The sequence below is a fragment of the Saccostrea cucullata genome, unplaced genomic scaffold, assembly GCF_032062105.1.
Source record: "Saccostrea cucullata isolate Sc308-1 unplaced genomic scaffold, CSIRO_AGI_Scuc_v1 ctg3902, whole genome shotgun sequence".
Lineage (NCBI taxonomy): Eukaryota > Metazoa > Mollusca > Bivalvia > Ostreida > Ostreidae > Saccostrea > Saccostrea cuccullata.
In genome coordinates, this window is record NW_026920247.1 from 1 (window position 1) to 17,854 (window position 17,854).

Here is a 17,854-nt window from a genome sequence, read left to right on the forward strand (position 1 = left end):
AATCCCGGTTAATATTGTGTTAATGAATTTAACAATGGCATTCGAACAAGAAAAGTAAAGGGAATTGCGACTTTGCTGTTCTTGAGAAAATTTTAAAAAGCTGCCATTACTTTTCACTAATTCTTAATTATCTCCCCTTGTAATATGACGTAATCCTTCAGTTGAACAACATGAATTAGCTTGAGAAAACGGTGCTTTGTTGCAGGTTTAGTTGAAATTTGTGGTTCTAGAGAATAAGACGAAAACATAGAAAAAATTACAAGAAGGCCTCGGACGACGATGCCAGACAACGAACAAAATCTAATCAGAAAAGCTCACTTTAACATTTGAATCATTTGAAGTTAAATACAAGGATGAATACATGAATGCACTCAAATCTATGTTTTTTAAGCTCAGGAGTGACATTTAAAGAAAGTTTACAAAGAAACATGTATTTTAACAATATTTACGACTCAAATTACAAAGACATGCTACCTGCTTGCTCTTATCAATTGCATTTAAATTGTTATAAATTTAAATGACTAAACATGGTCCATAACCGCAATCAGGGATCCTGAGTCAACACGTTGCCGTTAGACTATGGGAATGTGTTGACTCAAGACCTCTGGCTTGCGAGGATGAACATAGTCCTGTTTCTCTGGAGTTGCTTTACGTTTTTTCTTTTCCCCAAAATTTCAATTTGACCTTATTTCTCGCAGCAAAGACCTTTGGAAGCCCTGCTTCTAAGGCATTTAGCAGGAAGCTTTCTTATCAATTTAAATTTGTCGAGCGTAATATTTTTTTAAAAAAGATTTCTAATGACCTATTTGAATAATTTTTACCCCAGTAATGCTTTGTGGTAAGTTAAGTTGACATTGGAAAAAGGATTCTAAAGAACTCGTAATTGTTTAAAGTTTACTGTATAAAATTTGATTGAAAAGACTAAATCTTTCACCCAAAATGAGCTAATGAAATATCATTATGGTCATAGCTTTATGGTTTATGTTAATATTGTTGATAATTGTCGATAAACAGGAAACTATTTGAAAAAAAATGAGTGCAAAATAATTTTACGTGGAGAGGGAATTAATTGTTCAATTATTCATTTTTTAGGTCACCCGAGTAAACTCAGGTGACCTATTGCTTTCCGCTTTCGTCCGTCGTCATGCGTTGTGCGTTAACATTTAAACATTTCCAGCTTCTTCTCTGCAATCACAAAACCAATTTCAACCAAATTTGGCATAAAGCATCTATGGGTGGAGGGGGGCAAAAATTGTGAATTTCATGATCCCTGCCACCCTGGGGCCTGAGGGGTGGGGCCAAAACCACTAAAATTAATGCAGTCTTTAAAAATATCTACTAAAATTGTGAAATTTTTGACCCTGGAGTCAGGGGTTCTAGTGCTAGGGCGGGGCTAAAACGAGTATATAGTGAAAATCCTTTGAAAATTTCTTTGAAAATCTTCTTCTCTGCTCCTGGGTGTTAAATAAACTAAGTACATAGTTATGATAGTTATGATGAGAAAGATGGCCTGTACCAAAATTGTGAATTTTATGGCCCCAGGGTCAGGGGTTCTGGTGTTAGGGCGGGGCTCTATTGATTTTATAGTGGTGATATACAGGTGACCTATTGCTATCCGTTTTCGTCCGTCGTCGTCCATCGTCCGTCGTGTGTTAACATTTGATCATTTTCAGTTCTTCTCTGAAACCACTGAACCAATTTCAACCAAATTTTGTATACAGCAGCTATGGGTGAACAAAATTTTGTGAATTTCATGGTCCCTGCCCCCATGGGGCCTGAGGGGGTGGCGCCAAAACCATAAATAGTGATGAAATCTTTAAAAATCTTCTTCTTTACTCCTGGACATCATGCAGGCAAACTGTTAGCATGAATGTAATGAGCATTGAGTCCTCTACCAAAATTGTGAAATTCATGGCCCCAGGGTCAGGGGTTCTACTTCTAGGGTGGGTCTCTATTGATTATATAACGAAAATACTTTAATTCTTTGAAAATTTTCTTCTCTGCTCCTGAGTATTAAATAAACTAAGTGCATAGTTATGATGAGCAAGAGTGCCCCTACTGAAATTGTGAATTTTATGGCCCCAGGGTCAGGGGTTCTGGTGTTAGCGTGGGTCTCTATTGATAATATAGTGAAAATACTTTAATTCTTTGAAAATTTTCTTCGCTAGGTATTAAATAAACTAACTAAGTACATAGTTATGATGAGCAAGAGTGTCTCTTCCAAACTTTTAATTTTATGGCCCCAAGGTCAGGGGTCCTGGTTTTAGGGCGGGCCCTATTGATTATATAGTGAAAATACATTAAATCTCTGAAAATTTTCTTCTCTGCTCCTGGGTTAAGCAGATGAACTACCTGTATAGTTATGATTAGCAAGGGCCCTAATCTTCGAGAATTGTGAATTTCAAGGCCGGGGTCAAGGGTACCATAGAGGGGGGGGGGGCTGTACTTATATACTGAAAATGGATGAAATGTTTGAAATCTGCTTCTTGGTATTAATCAAATATTTTTGAAAAGCAAGGGTGCCTTTTCAAAAATGTGTGGACCTAGGCCTAAGGGTCAGGGGTTCATGTGTGGTAGGGGCACTTAACTGATTATTGCTGAATATCACTGATTAGTTGAAATACATTTTTTGTTCCCTTACCCTGCCTTTGGGTATGAAGTAACCAACCTAAGCAACTGGTAATGTATAGTTATGATGATCAATGGTGCCTCTTTTGAAATTTTGAATGCCATAGCATCTGGCTTAAAACGAATCAAATTCAATCACTGGGAAGTTGTTGCATGATCCTCAGGTGACCTTTAAGGCCCATGGGCCTCTTGTTTTATTGATGTATCAATATAAGTGAATTGTCGTATAATGTGAACTTAGATATTGAAATTGTTAGCTCACCTGAGCCGAAGGCTCAAGTGAGCTTTTCTGATCAAAATTTGTCCGTAGTCTGTCGTTGTCGTTGTTGTTGTTGTCGTTGTAAACTTTTCACATTTTCATCTTCTTCTCAAGAACGACTGGGCCAATTTTAACCAAACTTGCCACAAAGTATCCTTGGATAAAGGGGATTCGAGTTTGTTCAAATGAAGGGTCATGCCCTCTTCAAAGGCGAGATAATTATGAATTAGTGAGAAATTAATGGCATTTTTTAAAAATCTTTTTCTCAAGAACCACTGGACCAAGAAAGATGAAACTCATATGGAAGCATCCTCAGGTAGTGTAGATTCAAGTTTGTACAAATCATGACCCGCGGGGTAGGGTGGGGCCACAATAGCCAATCAAAATTTTACATAGGAGTACACAGGGAAAATCTTTAAAAATCTTCTTCCCAAGAACCATTGGGCCAGGAAAGATGAAACTCATGTGGAAGCATCCTCAGGTAGTATAGATTCAAGTTTGTTCAAATCAAGACCCCCGTGGATAGGTTGGGGCCACAATTGCCGATCAAAGATTTCCATAGGAATATACAGGAAACATCTTTAAAAATCTTCTTCTCAAGAACCATGTGGCTAGGAAAGATGGATGAAACCTATGTGGAAGCATCCTAAGGTAGTGTAGATTCAAATTTTTATCAAATCAAGACCCCCGGGGGTAGGGTGGGCCACAATGGAATAGGAATATATATAGGAAAAGTGTTTAAAATCTTTTTCTCAAGAACCACTGGGCCAAGAAAGATGAAACTCATGTGAAATCATCCTCAGGTAGTGTAGATTCAAGTTTGTTCAAATCTTGACCCCCGGGGGTAGGGTAGGACTAAATGGCTGATTAAATTATTACACAGGACTAGGTAGGGAAATCTTTTAAAATCGTCTTCATAAGTACTTCAAAGCCATGATAATTGATATCTATATGGAATCATCCTCAGGTAGTGTAGATTCTTGTTTGTTCAAATCATAACCCCCAGGGATAGGGTGGGGCCATAATGGGGGATCCAAGTTTTACATTAAAATATATTTAAAAAATCTCAAGAAAAGCAAAGCCATGATTAGTGATACTAGTATTTGCATGTATATGGAAGCATTTTTGGGAAGTGTAGAATTAAATTTGTTCATATCATAACCCTCAAGGGTAGGGTGGGGCCACAATGGTGGATCAAAGTTTTACATAGAAAAATCCCAAGAACAGAAAAGCTATATGTTTAGCCATATTGACATGTTAGAATCCTCATGTATTGAAGATTTAAATTTATTCAAATCATAACCCTATAGGGTAGGGAGGGAAACAATGAGGAATCAAATTCAAATTATTATGAAGGTATATATAGGAAGAAAATGCGTTTAAAAGTTCTTTTTATCAAGAACAGCAAAGTCATATACTGTATCAATATAAAGGCATTCTCAAGTAGTATTAAAATTCAAGCCTCCCCCCTTCAGTAAACTTTTCATTTCTAATCTGATTTGTGCTTTTTACTAGCAGCTTAGCTCAGGTGAGCGACGTGGCCCCTGGGTCTCTTATTTATATTATATTCATAATGATAAGTGTTACAACATGTGACAGAGCATAAAATGGGCAAAAAATGTTTTTTTTTCCTTAAAATCATCATTAAATATAAATTGAAGCCAAAGAAACATGTTAAACGTTGCGTAAGAAAAATGACGCAAAAATCATTAAAAATTTACATAAATGAATTAAATTTGTTTTAGATATATGGCGATAATTAGTTTTCAGCTTCCATATCGCTAATGATCAGTTTAATATTAATTATAACGGAGTAGTTTCTAATTAGACTAGAGCCATTAAATTAAAACCACATTTCTCAAGTCCAACATCGGCAAGGACCATGAAAGTCACAATTTGTCTTTTTCTTTGTCTATTGATGCTTTCGTGTTTGTATCACAATTGACTGAACTGTTCAGTTGAGGAAACTGATAATATTTACGAACAATGCAAAACAGATAGCCGAACATACGATAAAAAGACACATTTTGCAATGTCATAATTTAACCTGAATAATTCAGGTGAACTTAAAAAAAGAAATACTTGTTGTTGTGGTACATTAATGTGACTAAGAAGTCCACGTCCCATTAGGTAAACAGGCTGAGACAAGAGAAGAATGAGGAGGCATAATACACTTATAGTTCAGAACTGTACTGACTCTAGTTGAATTCACAAACACAGTGGTGTTTTGAGTGTCTGGATGTTCACTAAGGCAATCTGTGAACAAAATTTGTTTTGATTAACCAATGTTATTTACAATAATTCTTGGAAGCACATTTACAATTAATATATTGCATGAAAACTAACCAAAAAAATCAATGCATTGTAATGCATTGTAATAAAATTGGTGTTCTTTTTTTTAGTTTTGTCAATCGGTTATAATTAGCAGTCAATACAAATTAAAACTTTCGTAAATAGATTTTTATCATACAGTATATCTTTCTAACATGCATCAGAAAATGTCGAAATATATACAGAGTCACTGTAGATATCTTCAATATTAAAAACATTTGGAGTTTAAATTACTGTTCTATCAGAGTAATTTCACTTGCTTGTGTACGTATTGTGAATTATGTACACCGGAATATACATTAATTGTGCTTTCATATTTTGCGTGTAAGTTGAGAGTTGAGTCTCTTGCTTTTCGTTTGAACTAAGACATTTCCAACAATTAGAATTATACAAATGTAAATTCTATCTGGTAATTCTTGGTCAATGAAGCGCAAAATTGGATAAAATTGATGAACAATAATTCTAATGAATAAAGATATGCGCTCTCTATACATGATTATCCTATTAAAACCAGTTGTAATGGGTACGAGAGTCAAACCACCTGACTTATACACATATACAATATGGTCAATGTATATTTTACAGATGTAGACCGTGTCTTCTTATTGCATTGCACATTTGTATTTTTTTTTTTGGCTTTCTTTTAAATTTAACTATTACTTAAGCATGTTAAGCTATTATAAATATAAATTTTCAGATTCAAGAATATTGTCCCAGCCATTTCCGAGGAACAGCCTGGAAAACAAAAACATGCGTACAATCGCAATATGTCGTCCCCGACTTCGTTCGGGACGGCATAACGCCCCGAACGAAGACGGGACGACATATTGCAATTGGTCGCATGTTTTTTTTTCTCCAGGCTGTTTCTCAGAGATGGCTGGGACAATCTTCCTGAAACTTTCCTCAAAGGAGGATCACTGGTTGTAGTTGTGTTGTGTGGTCATTCAGTTTCAAAATGGTTACCGTTGCCTTGGAAACCCGCAAATAGCGACGAATTTTGTCCGCGAGTGCTCTCTCTGGTCTTAAAAGATACTGCAATGAATTTTTTAAAGTTTAAAAAGCATCATCTTCGACACAGCCTTGAAGAAATACGTGTTTTCTACCAAAGTGTAACTGAGAATTTTTTTTTTATATGAGCATTAATTTGTCATCCAAAAATGCCTTTAATTCAATCAAGCGGTATTACAATATTATATATTAAAATTTGCAATTTTAGCCTCATTCTGTTGGTTCGATGAAATTTCATAGTAAATTTAATATGAAATGTCCAAACAATTCATGAGTTGTAATGACGTCAGAAAAGGGGGGTTCGTTTTTTAACATGATACAAAGTTTCACTTCAGGAAAAACTGGCATAGACCAAGGAAATATTTAAATTGGCCATTGAAAAATAAAATGCATTCAAAGTACTTCTATTTATACAAGTATAAAATATACATGGCCTATCATTTAATGAGAATATCTCAAAAAATATCAAGATAGTCCAACATGCTGATGACTGCACAAATGCATTAAAAGACATCAACTCATTGGCAACTACTCTTAATATTATTCACCATTTTAGTACAGTTGCTGGTCCGAAACATAATTTTTCTAAAACTGAATGTATCTTAACTGGTTCCTTAATTGATGAGTATTGCAACAATAATGACCTATATGGTGTAAAAATCGCAACTTAAAGCTTTAAACCTCTTAGAATATACTTATAATAATTATCATAATAAAGACGTGTGTTATGAAAAAAAAAATGGCTAAGTAAACTTGAAAAACTGGAAAAAATCTTTACCTAATCCAGAAAAAGAATTCTTTAAAAGGGTTTCAAAAATCATCTTTAAAATCTTTTTTAACTTTCTATGGAAGAAAAGAGAGAGAATTAAACGAAATACATTGATTGGTAAAGTTGAACAAGGAATAGGAACAGTTGATATTAAAAGTAAATTTTCTGCTGCGAAAGCTTCGTGGGTAAGAAGAATATTCGATAAAGATACAATCACACACTTTACTTTAAATAGTCTATTTGAAAAAAGTAATTTATCTATAAATGATATCATTAAAACAACGACTTGCAATTTGAATGATACAAAATTCTGAAAATTGACTAATTTCCCACAGTTTTATATTGAAGTATTTTCAATGTTTAATAAGTGCAAAAAAAAAAAAAAAAAAAAAAACTGGCACAATAATTTATTCCGGTATGATTCTAAAACATTATGTTATGAACAATGGATCAAGAGTGGTATATTATATGTAAAAGATCTTTTTGATGAAAACGGTGAAATACATGCAAATAGATTACTTTTGGGATAAATTAAAAAGTAAAAACAATATTTACTGTGAATATATTATGCTAAAAAAGACACTAAGACCTTTTAAATCAAGGCTTGATTGTTCTTATGCCAATTATATTAACATTCATAAGAATGATTCGTTTTTGTTTAGAAACAATTGTTTTAAGTCGATCAAATCTTTTAAAAGTGATTTTTTTATTAGGTTTTAGTTCAATCCAAATTTCAGAATCCAATATGTGAGAATAAGTGGAATAAATATTTTAACATAGATGATAAATCATTATGGAAGAATATATACATTTCAAAAATTTGTAATATGTATGACAAAAAGATTGCAGAATTCAATTACAAACTGCTTAATTGTCTTTTAAATACTAATATAAGTGTTAGTAAATGGAATAAACATGTATCACCAATATGTGAGTTATGTAATGTATCCGAATATAGTGAACATCTTTTATTTTCTTGTAAAATTACATCTTCCTTGTGGAAAAAATGTGTATATTTTTAAAATTTAACGCTTCATGGAAAACGTATCTTGTTGGGGTTTTATGGTAATTTATCAGAGAAAACATGTATTTTGATTAATCTCCTCTCATTTATTTGTTTTACAATCTGTAAATATAAAATGAAGAGTCGGTTCAATAATGAAAGAATGTCAGAAGAAAATTTGAAATCATATGTTAAAAACTGGCTTGTTTTACATAACGCTATTGTGAAAAAAACTGGTAAAATAAGAAACAACTTGTATGATGATTTAGCAAATTGTTTGTGAAAAAAATATTTTAAAAAAATGTGATTTAGACAATTGCCTATCCAACACATGAAGAAACCAGTCTTCATGTGTGGTAGCTAGGGGTCCTCATTATGGACAGTGCTGATGTTGAATAGGACTCCCTTTGCTACCTGGATTCTATATATATATTTTCCCCTTTGTAATACATTTTATGTCTTTTGCATCAGTTTATATGTGCTCTTAAAATAATTGCATTAAATTGAACAGATAAATTTGTGAAGTTAGAAATTAATTATTATAAAAGTAAGCAAAATGCTTGCTATATATCTATGATACGTATAATATATTTATATACTAGTATTTTTCTTTTCTTCTCTATAGAAGCAATATATCTACTCTGATATGATCATAAAAACATTAATTGTGATGTATGTTATAATTTATATCCAATATGTTGTATATAGCATATGCTTTCAATAAAGAAAAAAAGTACTTGTATTTAAATACCGAAAAAGATTAGAGGTATGAGGAATGTAAAAGTTAATGTCAGTTTTTAGTAAGGGTGTTCAAAGTTTGTCACGTAGAAAAGTGACGTTATTCATACGTGATAAATGTGGAACACCAACAGGCAAATATGCTGTTATAATAAAGTTAGAATCTTTCAACTTGCGTAGATCTATTTTCAATATCATGCATTGAAATCAGCTATTCATTAAAATTATATAACGAGTTCGAATCTTTACTTAACTCCAATGAATCCCATCAATTTAGGTGTATGAGGTAGAGAATGTGGACATTCAGAAACAATGACGTCATGCAACTAAATTGCGACTGTGTCGGGTGAACAAATAATGTCTTTATTTTATAATAATTTGGAATGTATTTAAAGTATCAAGCTAAAATTTCCAACATTTTTGTAACTTTTGTTGTTTTATAGTCCTTAGAATATATGTAAGCATAAACTTCATAGTATTACTGTTATCGCATCTGTCTTCTAACTATTCGAACAACCCTCGTATATTCTGATAAATTATAATAAATGTTTCAATGCAGACAAAAGTATATAATTATATATAATTCATATAAAGTATAATGATTAAGAATCAAAAAAAGCAATTTAACATTGCAAAAAATATCAAGTAAAACTTCAAGCAAATGGTATTTTTTGCCAAACGCATTGTATTCGACAGGAGGTTGTAAAGGTCTTTAAAAAGTTAATACAATCTCTATTGTCAAAGGTGAAGTTTATACTCATTTGAATATACATTGACGTATAGCAGAGTCCATTCCTCTTTTTCACATGGCCAGAATAGATGATTTAGATTTTGAGTTGAATTTTCGTTAGTCATCTATATTTTTCACCTTAAGTTTCAACTTAACTTATAAATATAGAGCTATTAGATTAGGGTAGCTAGGTTAAAATCATGAGGAAAGTTAAACAATTTGTTTCTTTAAAATAATCAGAGACTTATTTATTGAGATTTCATGACGTAGTGTTTAGATTGTAACTGAGTAAAATGTGTTTTACAATACAACAAAACTGATGAATTATATATTAATTACGGTATAAAGAACTGGTAACTAAATTTAAAGAAATTTGAAGAAATTATTGTGAAGTTTATAATTTGATAAATGATGCCAAATACAGAGAACCAAGTTTGGATCTATACATCAGAAATTCCTTGTTATTGAACAACATTAAAAAATCAATATAAGCACAAATAAATAGTCATGCAAATTTTCTTTCTCGGTGAAATTGAGAGGGGAGTTCGAGATGGTTAGGTTAAGTCTTGTGAAAATTTATTAACAATGAATGGTATAAACATCATACACGTATATATAATATATGCATACATTGCCAGTATTTCTATGGAAGATGGACTCCTCACAACTCCAAACAAGCGCCTCAAAGAACATATCATGGACGAACTTTCACCACTTGGTTTTAAGATGTGTTTGAGGGAGTGTTCGGTCAGAACAATTTGTAAATCCCTAAATTTTCGACAGAATACATTAACATGTGAATTGTCATCCTCTGATGTAGAGTCACATCCAGGGGACCTCCTTCACGACTCAGAATATACATATGCTGAAAAAATGAAGAAACCACAGGTAAAACACAACGTTCAGTTTATATGATATTCATTTAATTTTTTTGTTAATTTTTTGAAAATAGATTAATTTTTTTTTACTTCACAATATTTTGTTCATTTTAATTTTATTGTCACAAAAATGATGCAATTGGTCAAAGAAGAAGAAATTTAAATAAATTGACTGTGATTTCCAAATAAAGAATTAAAGAGCTCAAATGAAAACAATAAACAATTCATAAATATATATATAATAATTATAGAACTATATAATAGTAATGATTCAAATCTTAATGGGTATCTACTAGTATTTCAATATGGATGCTCAGCAATGAATTTTCTGGTGCAAAATTGCTGAAATTTTATAATGCATGAATTTTTCTTAAAAAAGCTATAGAGATCAAGGTTTGTTGTGGAGAAAAACGTAAACAACATGTGAACGCTCTTTGAAATTTTTACCGTTTTCTTTCATTTTTCTTTCATGATAATCCCCGTGAGGATCCGGGTTAGAATAGGTCCTCAGTACCCCTTGCTTGTCCTAAAAGGCGACGAAATGGGACGGTCCTTCGGATGAGACCGTATAAACCGAGGCTCCGTGTCACAGCAGGTGTGGCACGATAAAGACCCCTCCCTGCTCAATAGCCCTGAGTGCCGAGCATAGGCCTAAATTTGCAGCCCTTTTACCGGCAATGGTGACGTCTCCATATCAGTGAAATATTCTGGAGAGGGACGTTAAACAGTATACAATCAATCAATTAATCAATCTTTCATGACAACTGAATACCAGGGCGTTAAATATTATTCAGTTTACACATTTATTTTACAGAGATACTTTAAAGAATGTAACGAATCTTGTTCATCGGGTAGCAAATGTGTGATTACAGCTTCAGGTCCAGCTTGTATGATAACTGGTAAGCTTATTTGAGACTGATATATATAATCTGACACCCTTATAATATGTTGATATTTTGTTTTGTGTCATTTACTTCAATAAATGACATTTTTTCACTTTCGCTACTGTTGTTATTTTAATTTTATTTCATCAAAAAACTAGCTCAGTTGACTTGGCTTCGGTCTTGCAAAATTTAACATGTAACAGAGGAACATAAATAATTATATATGCACTTCGGTAGTAACATTCGTGTACTACTTAAAGTCAATATTGTTCCAAACGCAACTACAGATATGTTACACAAAACTTTTAATACAGTAGTATATGTTTTCCTTTGTGAATTATGATTTGCTTATGTGCAGTCTGGAACCTTTGAAATTTATATATAGCTTAAGTAATAGCTAAATTAAAAAAAAAAACAAAAAAATTACAAATGTGAAACGCAATAAGAAGACACGGTCTATATCAGCTGTAAAATATACATTGACCAATGTATATGTAAGAAGCTATCATCACGTCAGGGGGTATGACTCTCGTACCCCATTACAGCTCATGGTTTTAATATGATAATCATGTATAGAGAGCGCATACCTTTGTTCAGTATATTTATTGTTCACCGATTTTATCCGATTTTGCGCTTAAATGACCAAGAAGTACCTGAGAGAATTTACATTTGTGTAATTCTAGTGGTTGGAAATGTCTTCAGACGAAAAGCAAGAGATTCAACTCTCAAGTGACACGCCATAAGGCTGTTCAATAGATAATGTTCTTGGTGCTCGAAAAAAAACGCTTTTCAAGGATTTAGCCTAAATCAATTCACTTAAATATTCTCTTTAAATTAAAACACATGTCCGTAACATTTTTATCAGATTTTTGATAGTTTGAAGAACACATTTTTAGTAAATCCCTTCGCATACTGGAATATGTCAGATCATATGATTTCCTTGACTTGTTTCTTCTTTCTAAAAAGTGTTTTTTTTTAAGTTTGGAAAATGAAACAAATCAAAGAGTGAAAGATCTGGCGAATATTGTTGGGGTGACAAAACATTAACTTTCTGTTTATTCCCAAAACTACCTTACTCTTCGTGTGTAGTGGTCTGGCTCCATCCTCTCATAAACCTTTCGATTTTTTTTTGCAAAATATTTGCTTTCTAGACTTCTCCAAAAATTGATCTGCCTCCCCGAATAAGAATTTGAAAACAAGATTACTGATATTTAAGAAAATGGCATTAGAAAATATTTTTGTGCCTTTAAAATTCTTTGCCCCGTTGAAGACCTTGTCTAACTTTGTCAACTGCATCTCAATGTAAATTTGTTTTGAGGGTTTAAAGTAGTAGATTCAATTTTCACTATCCGTTTGAATTTCATCCGTTTGAATTTCACTAGATAACTTTAATTTTTGATCTTTAAAATATATTTTTTTAGATATTCTTCCACACTGTCGTTTTCATTCATTTTTCAAAACATAGGATGACCATTGAGTACTAAGCCTTTTTTATGTCAAATGTTTCTTGAAAACAGTGTAAACTACCCCCAAAATTATGCCTAACAATTTTGCTACGAGTTTTAAAGTCAATAAAACATCATCAATAATAGTTTTCGAATTTTTGCAATCAGTACATTGCATGATTATTGTAAGTCTTTGTCGCCAAGGAAGGTACCCATTTTTGAAGCCCATTATACATCTATCATTTTTGTTCATTAAAGTCCACATGCTTATGTGTCTATAAAACAGACACTGGTTGCTGTAAATTTCACATATTTCACTGAATATTTCTTTTGAATTCTTATGGATTTTACAACAGCTTTCACGAAGCGTTTATTTTTACTCCTGTTTACTGACTCTTTAATTAACATTCCATTTTAATGCAGTGTCTGGAAACTTTGAGATGAAAAGTGGTCAGATAGACTGTAATCAATTAATTAAAGAATAAATCATGAGAGATTAATTACATATTAATGGTAATAACATTAATTACAAATTAATGATTTTAACATTGTAAATATAGATTTCAGGGCATTATTCATTGAACAGCCCTCGTATGAAAGCACAAAAAATGTATATTCCGGTGTACATAATTCACAAAACGTACACAGGCAAGTGAAATTATTTTATTTAAACAGTGATTTTAACTCCAGATATTCTTAATATTGAAGATATCTACAGTGACTCTGTATATTTTTCGACATTTTCTGATTCATCTTATAAAGATATATTGTATGATAAAAATCGAATTACGAAAGGTAAAATCCGTATTGGCTGATAATTATAACCGATTGACATAACTTTGATATAAAAAAGAACACCAATTTTATTACAATACATTGATTTTTTGGTTATTTTCCTACAATATTAATTGTGAATGTGTTTACAAGAATTATTGTATATAATATTAGTTAATCAAATCAAGTTTTGTTCAAACAGATTGCCCTGGTGAACATCCAGACAATCAGAACACCACTGTGTTTGTGAATTCAACAAGAGTCGGTACAGTTCTGAACTATAAGTGTATTATGCCCCCTTATTCTTCTCTTGTCTCTACATGCTTACCTAATGGGACGTGGACTTCTCAGTCACATCAATGTTCTACAGCACCAGGTATTTCTTTTCTCAAGTTCGCCTGAATTATTCAGGTTAAATGATGACTTATCGCTAAATGTGTCTTTTTTCATATGCCAGGCTGTCTGTTGTGCATTGCTCCTAAATATTATCAGTTTCCTCATTTGTTCAGACAATTGTGATACAAAGCATTAACAGGCAAAGAAAAGGACGAATTGTGATCTTCATGGTCCCTGCCCATGTTGGACTTAAGAAATGGAGACGAAAACATGTGATTCTTTCAATTTTCAAAAAAAAAAAAAAAAAAAAAACCATGCAGACCATACCAAACAAACAAGAAAAGGAGGAAAATTTAGAAAGATCCTAATCAGATCAATCAGAACAGATAACCATATTGAAATAAGTATCTTATCGGTTTGTTTGAAAAAAATGAATTTGAACAAGATTTTCTTGAAATTCAGCTTTAAATAAGAAGCCTCTTTACTACATCGCTCAAAATGCTTCCACATTAGTTTCAGAATATCTGGTCCAGTGGTCTTGAAAAGAAGATTTTTAAAGATTTTTCCAATATATTTCAATGCAACACTTGGATTCCCTTTTGTGGCCCAACCTTACACACAGGGGTCTTCAGTTAAACAACTTAAAATCTACACTACCCCAGGATGCTTCCACAAAAGTCTAAGATTATCTTGCCTTAGTGGTTCTTTAGAAGAAGATTTTTAAAAGATTTGTCTTTTATGTGTAAATGTAAATAATCGATTCCCTATTGTGTCCCTAACCCTACCCCGGGGCACATGATTTTAACTAGGGATGTCATTGAATATTCGAATAATCATTCGAATGGAACTCGTAAATTAACTTACCTTGTCATTGGTCATTTTCAAAATTATTTTGTTAAAACAGATTCTGATTGCACACATAAGTACTCTGAAGTTGACATCAAGAAGATGCTTGAGTTTATGTATGATTGACAATATCTATGTGGTTATCGGAGACAAGGTATTCCAACAATCTATTGGAATTCCTATGGGTACAAATTGCGCTCCGTTATTAGCAGACTTATTTTTATATTCATATGAAGCAGAATTTATGCAAAATCTTATGCGTGAAAAGAAGAAAACACTTGTTGTGGCCTTCAACTCGACATTTAGATATATCGACGATGTATTGTCAATTAATAATGGTAATTTCCATTCCTACGTCGATACGATATATCCTTGTGCGCTTGAGATAAAAGATACTACAGAGTCCGACACTTCTGTTTCATACTTGGATATTTTACTTGAAAAAGACACTAATGGTAATTTAACAACCGAGCGATATGATAAACGTGATGACTTTAACTTTTCCATCGTCAACTTTCCTTACTTATGCAGCAATATACCTTCATCACCTGCATACGGAGTATATATATCTCAGTTGATTCGATACGCAAGAGCATGCTCTACGTATGAAAAATTTCTAGAACGAGGTAAATTATTGACAAGCAAGTTGATGAAACAAGAATATCAGCAGTCTCGTTTAAAGTCATCATTTCGTAAGTTCTATAGTCGATGCAATGACCTTGTCAGCAAAAACAAGGTCATTATCATTGAGTCAAATGCTGACTGACGTTTTTCATACGAATTGTTAGTCCATTATTTATACACTGAATTGACGACGGATTTTTTCCGTTATTTCCTGATCATGACAAGGAGCACACGGCGGGTGTGACCGGTCGGCAGAGGATGCTCACTTCTCCATGGCACCTGATCCCACCTCTGATGTTTCGGGGGTCCGTGTTTGCTCTGCTTTTATTTTGTATTGTTTTATGGACCTTGAGATTGAATACTGTTCGTTATCTCCATATCCTTCTTGATATTCGAATATAAATTCATAATTCGAATATTCAATATACAATCATTAAATGAGAGCAAATGTGGCAGGTTTTATAAGAAATAGAATCAAATTTGTACAGTTGACCAGCAATAAAATAGTTCTAATACATGTACATGAGTAAGATGCATGTCATCTTGCAAATAAGCAAATAGAATGAATTATGATTTAAAACAAAATTAATAGACACTTCTCTTGGATTACCTTAAAGGTGTGAAGAGTGTATCTATTAAAATTTATTATTCATTTGATTATCTAATTAGTGGTGTGACAGTGTCCAGTACTTACATATTGTTGTAAGGTTTAAAGTGAACACATGGATCCCTTTTTATGTATATATCATGGAAATCATTATCACGAAATTAATCAACTAAAAGTAATATATATCCACATTTTTTTTGTAATGAGAGATGACAATTCCGGCTTGTTTTTGCTTCATCTTTTGTTTAAATTATTTAAACACACATGCGTGAAAATGTCATTTATTGAATTGATTAAAAATGATTAAATCTACATTACGTATTCAGAAACCTATATAACAGTTAATTGATTGGGCTTAAAAAATATTCAGTTAATGAAAAATTGACTTGTTAAACATACAGACTAATCACATGACATATATCTTCTTAATCACATGACAAAAAAATCAGTCCAGCCACCAATAATATAATGGTAAAAAACTCTTAAAAAACGAAAAGATTGTGCACAAAAAAGCCAGTGCACCAAATTAACCCATGAATTAATTTTTACATTCTTTATTATCAAACAAATTACAAGTAAATGGTAAAATTGTAAGAATCACCAAAAAGGGTGGTGGGAAGAGATGGCTGTTGTAAAATGGCTTTTTTTTCAAAGAAAAATGGCTAGAGTATATTAACCAACGTGATACATGTAGGTATAATCTCAATTGATTGGTCCAAACTATAAAATCTAGCAGTAAATGCAAGGGGCATCTGAATCTGACAACACTAGTATTTTTTAAAATAGATAATTGTTCTGCGTATCATAAATTTGTAGGAAGGGTGGAACCAAAATATTCGATCAAAATTTTAGATAGAAATATGTGGGAAGATCTTTTCAAGAACAGCAAAGATTGCTTATATGTATGTTGAAGTATCCTCGGGAAGTGTAGAATCAAGTTTGTTCAAACATGACTCCCTCCGAGAATAGGGTCGGACCATAATGGACAAGCAAAGACCTATCATTAGAATATATAAGAAAAATCTTTTTCTCGGGAACAGCAAAGCCATTGTTTGTCGCACTCATATGGAAGCATCCTCAAATACTAGTGTAGATTAAAATTTTCTTTCTGGGGGAAGGACGGGACCCCAATTGGCGATTCAAGTTTTACATAGAAATAATTATTTTAAAAAATCTTTAAAAATCTTCTTCTCAAGAACAGCAAAGCCATATTTATGTGGAAGCATCCTCAGGTAGTGTAATTTCTATTTTGTTCAAATCTTGCCCCCGATTGAGGCCATAATGGGAGATTCAAAGTTTTACATAGGTAAGGAAAATCTTTTTCTGGGAAAGGATCACAATAGTAAACACATTTTTACATTGAAATATAAAAAAATGATACAGAGATTAACAAAGATACAAATTAAAATAGTAGAGCTGATATGATATCCTGGGAAAGTATAAATATTTGACAAGTGAGGCGATGGAGTTAAAGATTAAAAAAGAAAAGCCTCAACGCATTTAGAGTTCAGCATTAAAAATATAAACGAACCACAGGGTTCTGTTTTTCAAACAAGTTTACCCTTGAACATTACATTGCGGGGCCACAATTGGGAATCCAAATTTTAAATTGAAATAAAAAGGGTAAAAAAATCTCCCCAAAAACCTTTGGACCAGGAAAGCTGAAACTCAGGTGGATCCAGAGCTATATATAGGATATTCGACATTGTCAAACCATGACCCTTGGGTAGGGCGGGCCACGATAGGTAATCAAATTTTTACATTGTAATATATAGATAAAAAAATCTTTTCATCGAAGTAAGGATTCTTAATTGTTCAATTCATGATCCGGGGGTAGGGCGTGGCCACATTAGGGTGAAAATCTAAAGATCGTTTTTAGAACAGCAGAGCTGTAATTGGTCATATTAGTAAGGAAATATTTATGTCCTGATGATATAAATTCCGATAGCTGTCTGCTCAAAAAGTGTTCATGTATATCTGAATCCTAACTTTTT

At 32.6% G+C, this 17,854-nt stretch overlaps 1 protein-coding gene across 1 annotated transcript; it reads left to right on the forward strand.

Moving 5' to 3' along the window:
* Positions 1-10,111: 10,111 nt before the first annotated feature.
* On the forward strand, positions 10,112-13,849 carry LOC134245659 (uncharacterized). The gene is made up of 3 exons (XM_062727937.1): positions 10,112-10,354; positions 11,159-11,243; positions 13,650-13,849. Exons 1-3 carry the CDS (start codon positions 10,112-10,114, stop codon positions 13,847-13,849), a joined length of 528 nt encoding a protein of 175 aa, XP_062583921.1.
* Positions 13,850-17,854: the final 4,005 nt, after the last annotated feature.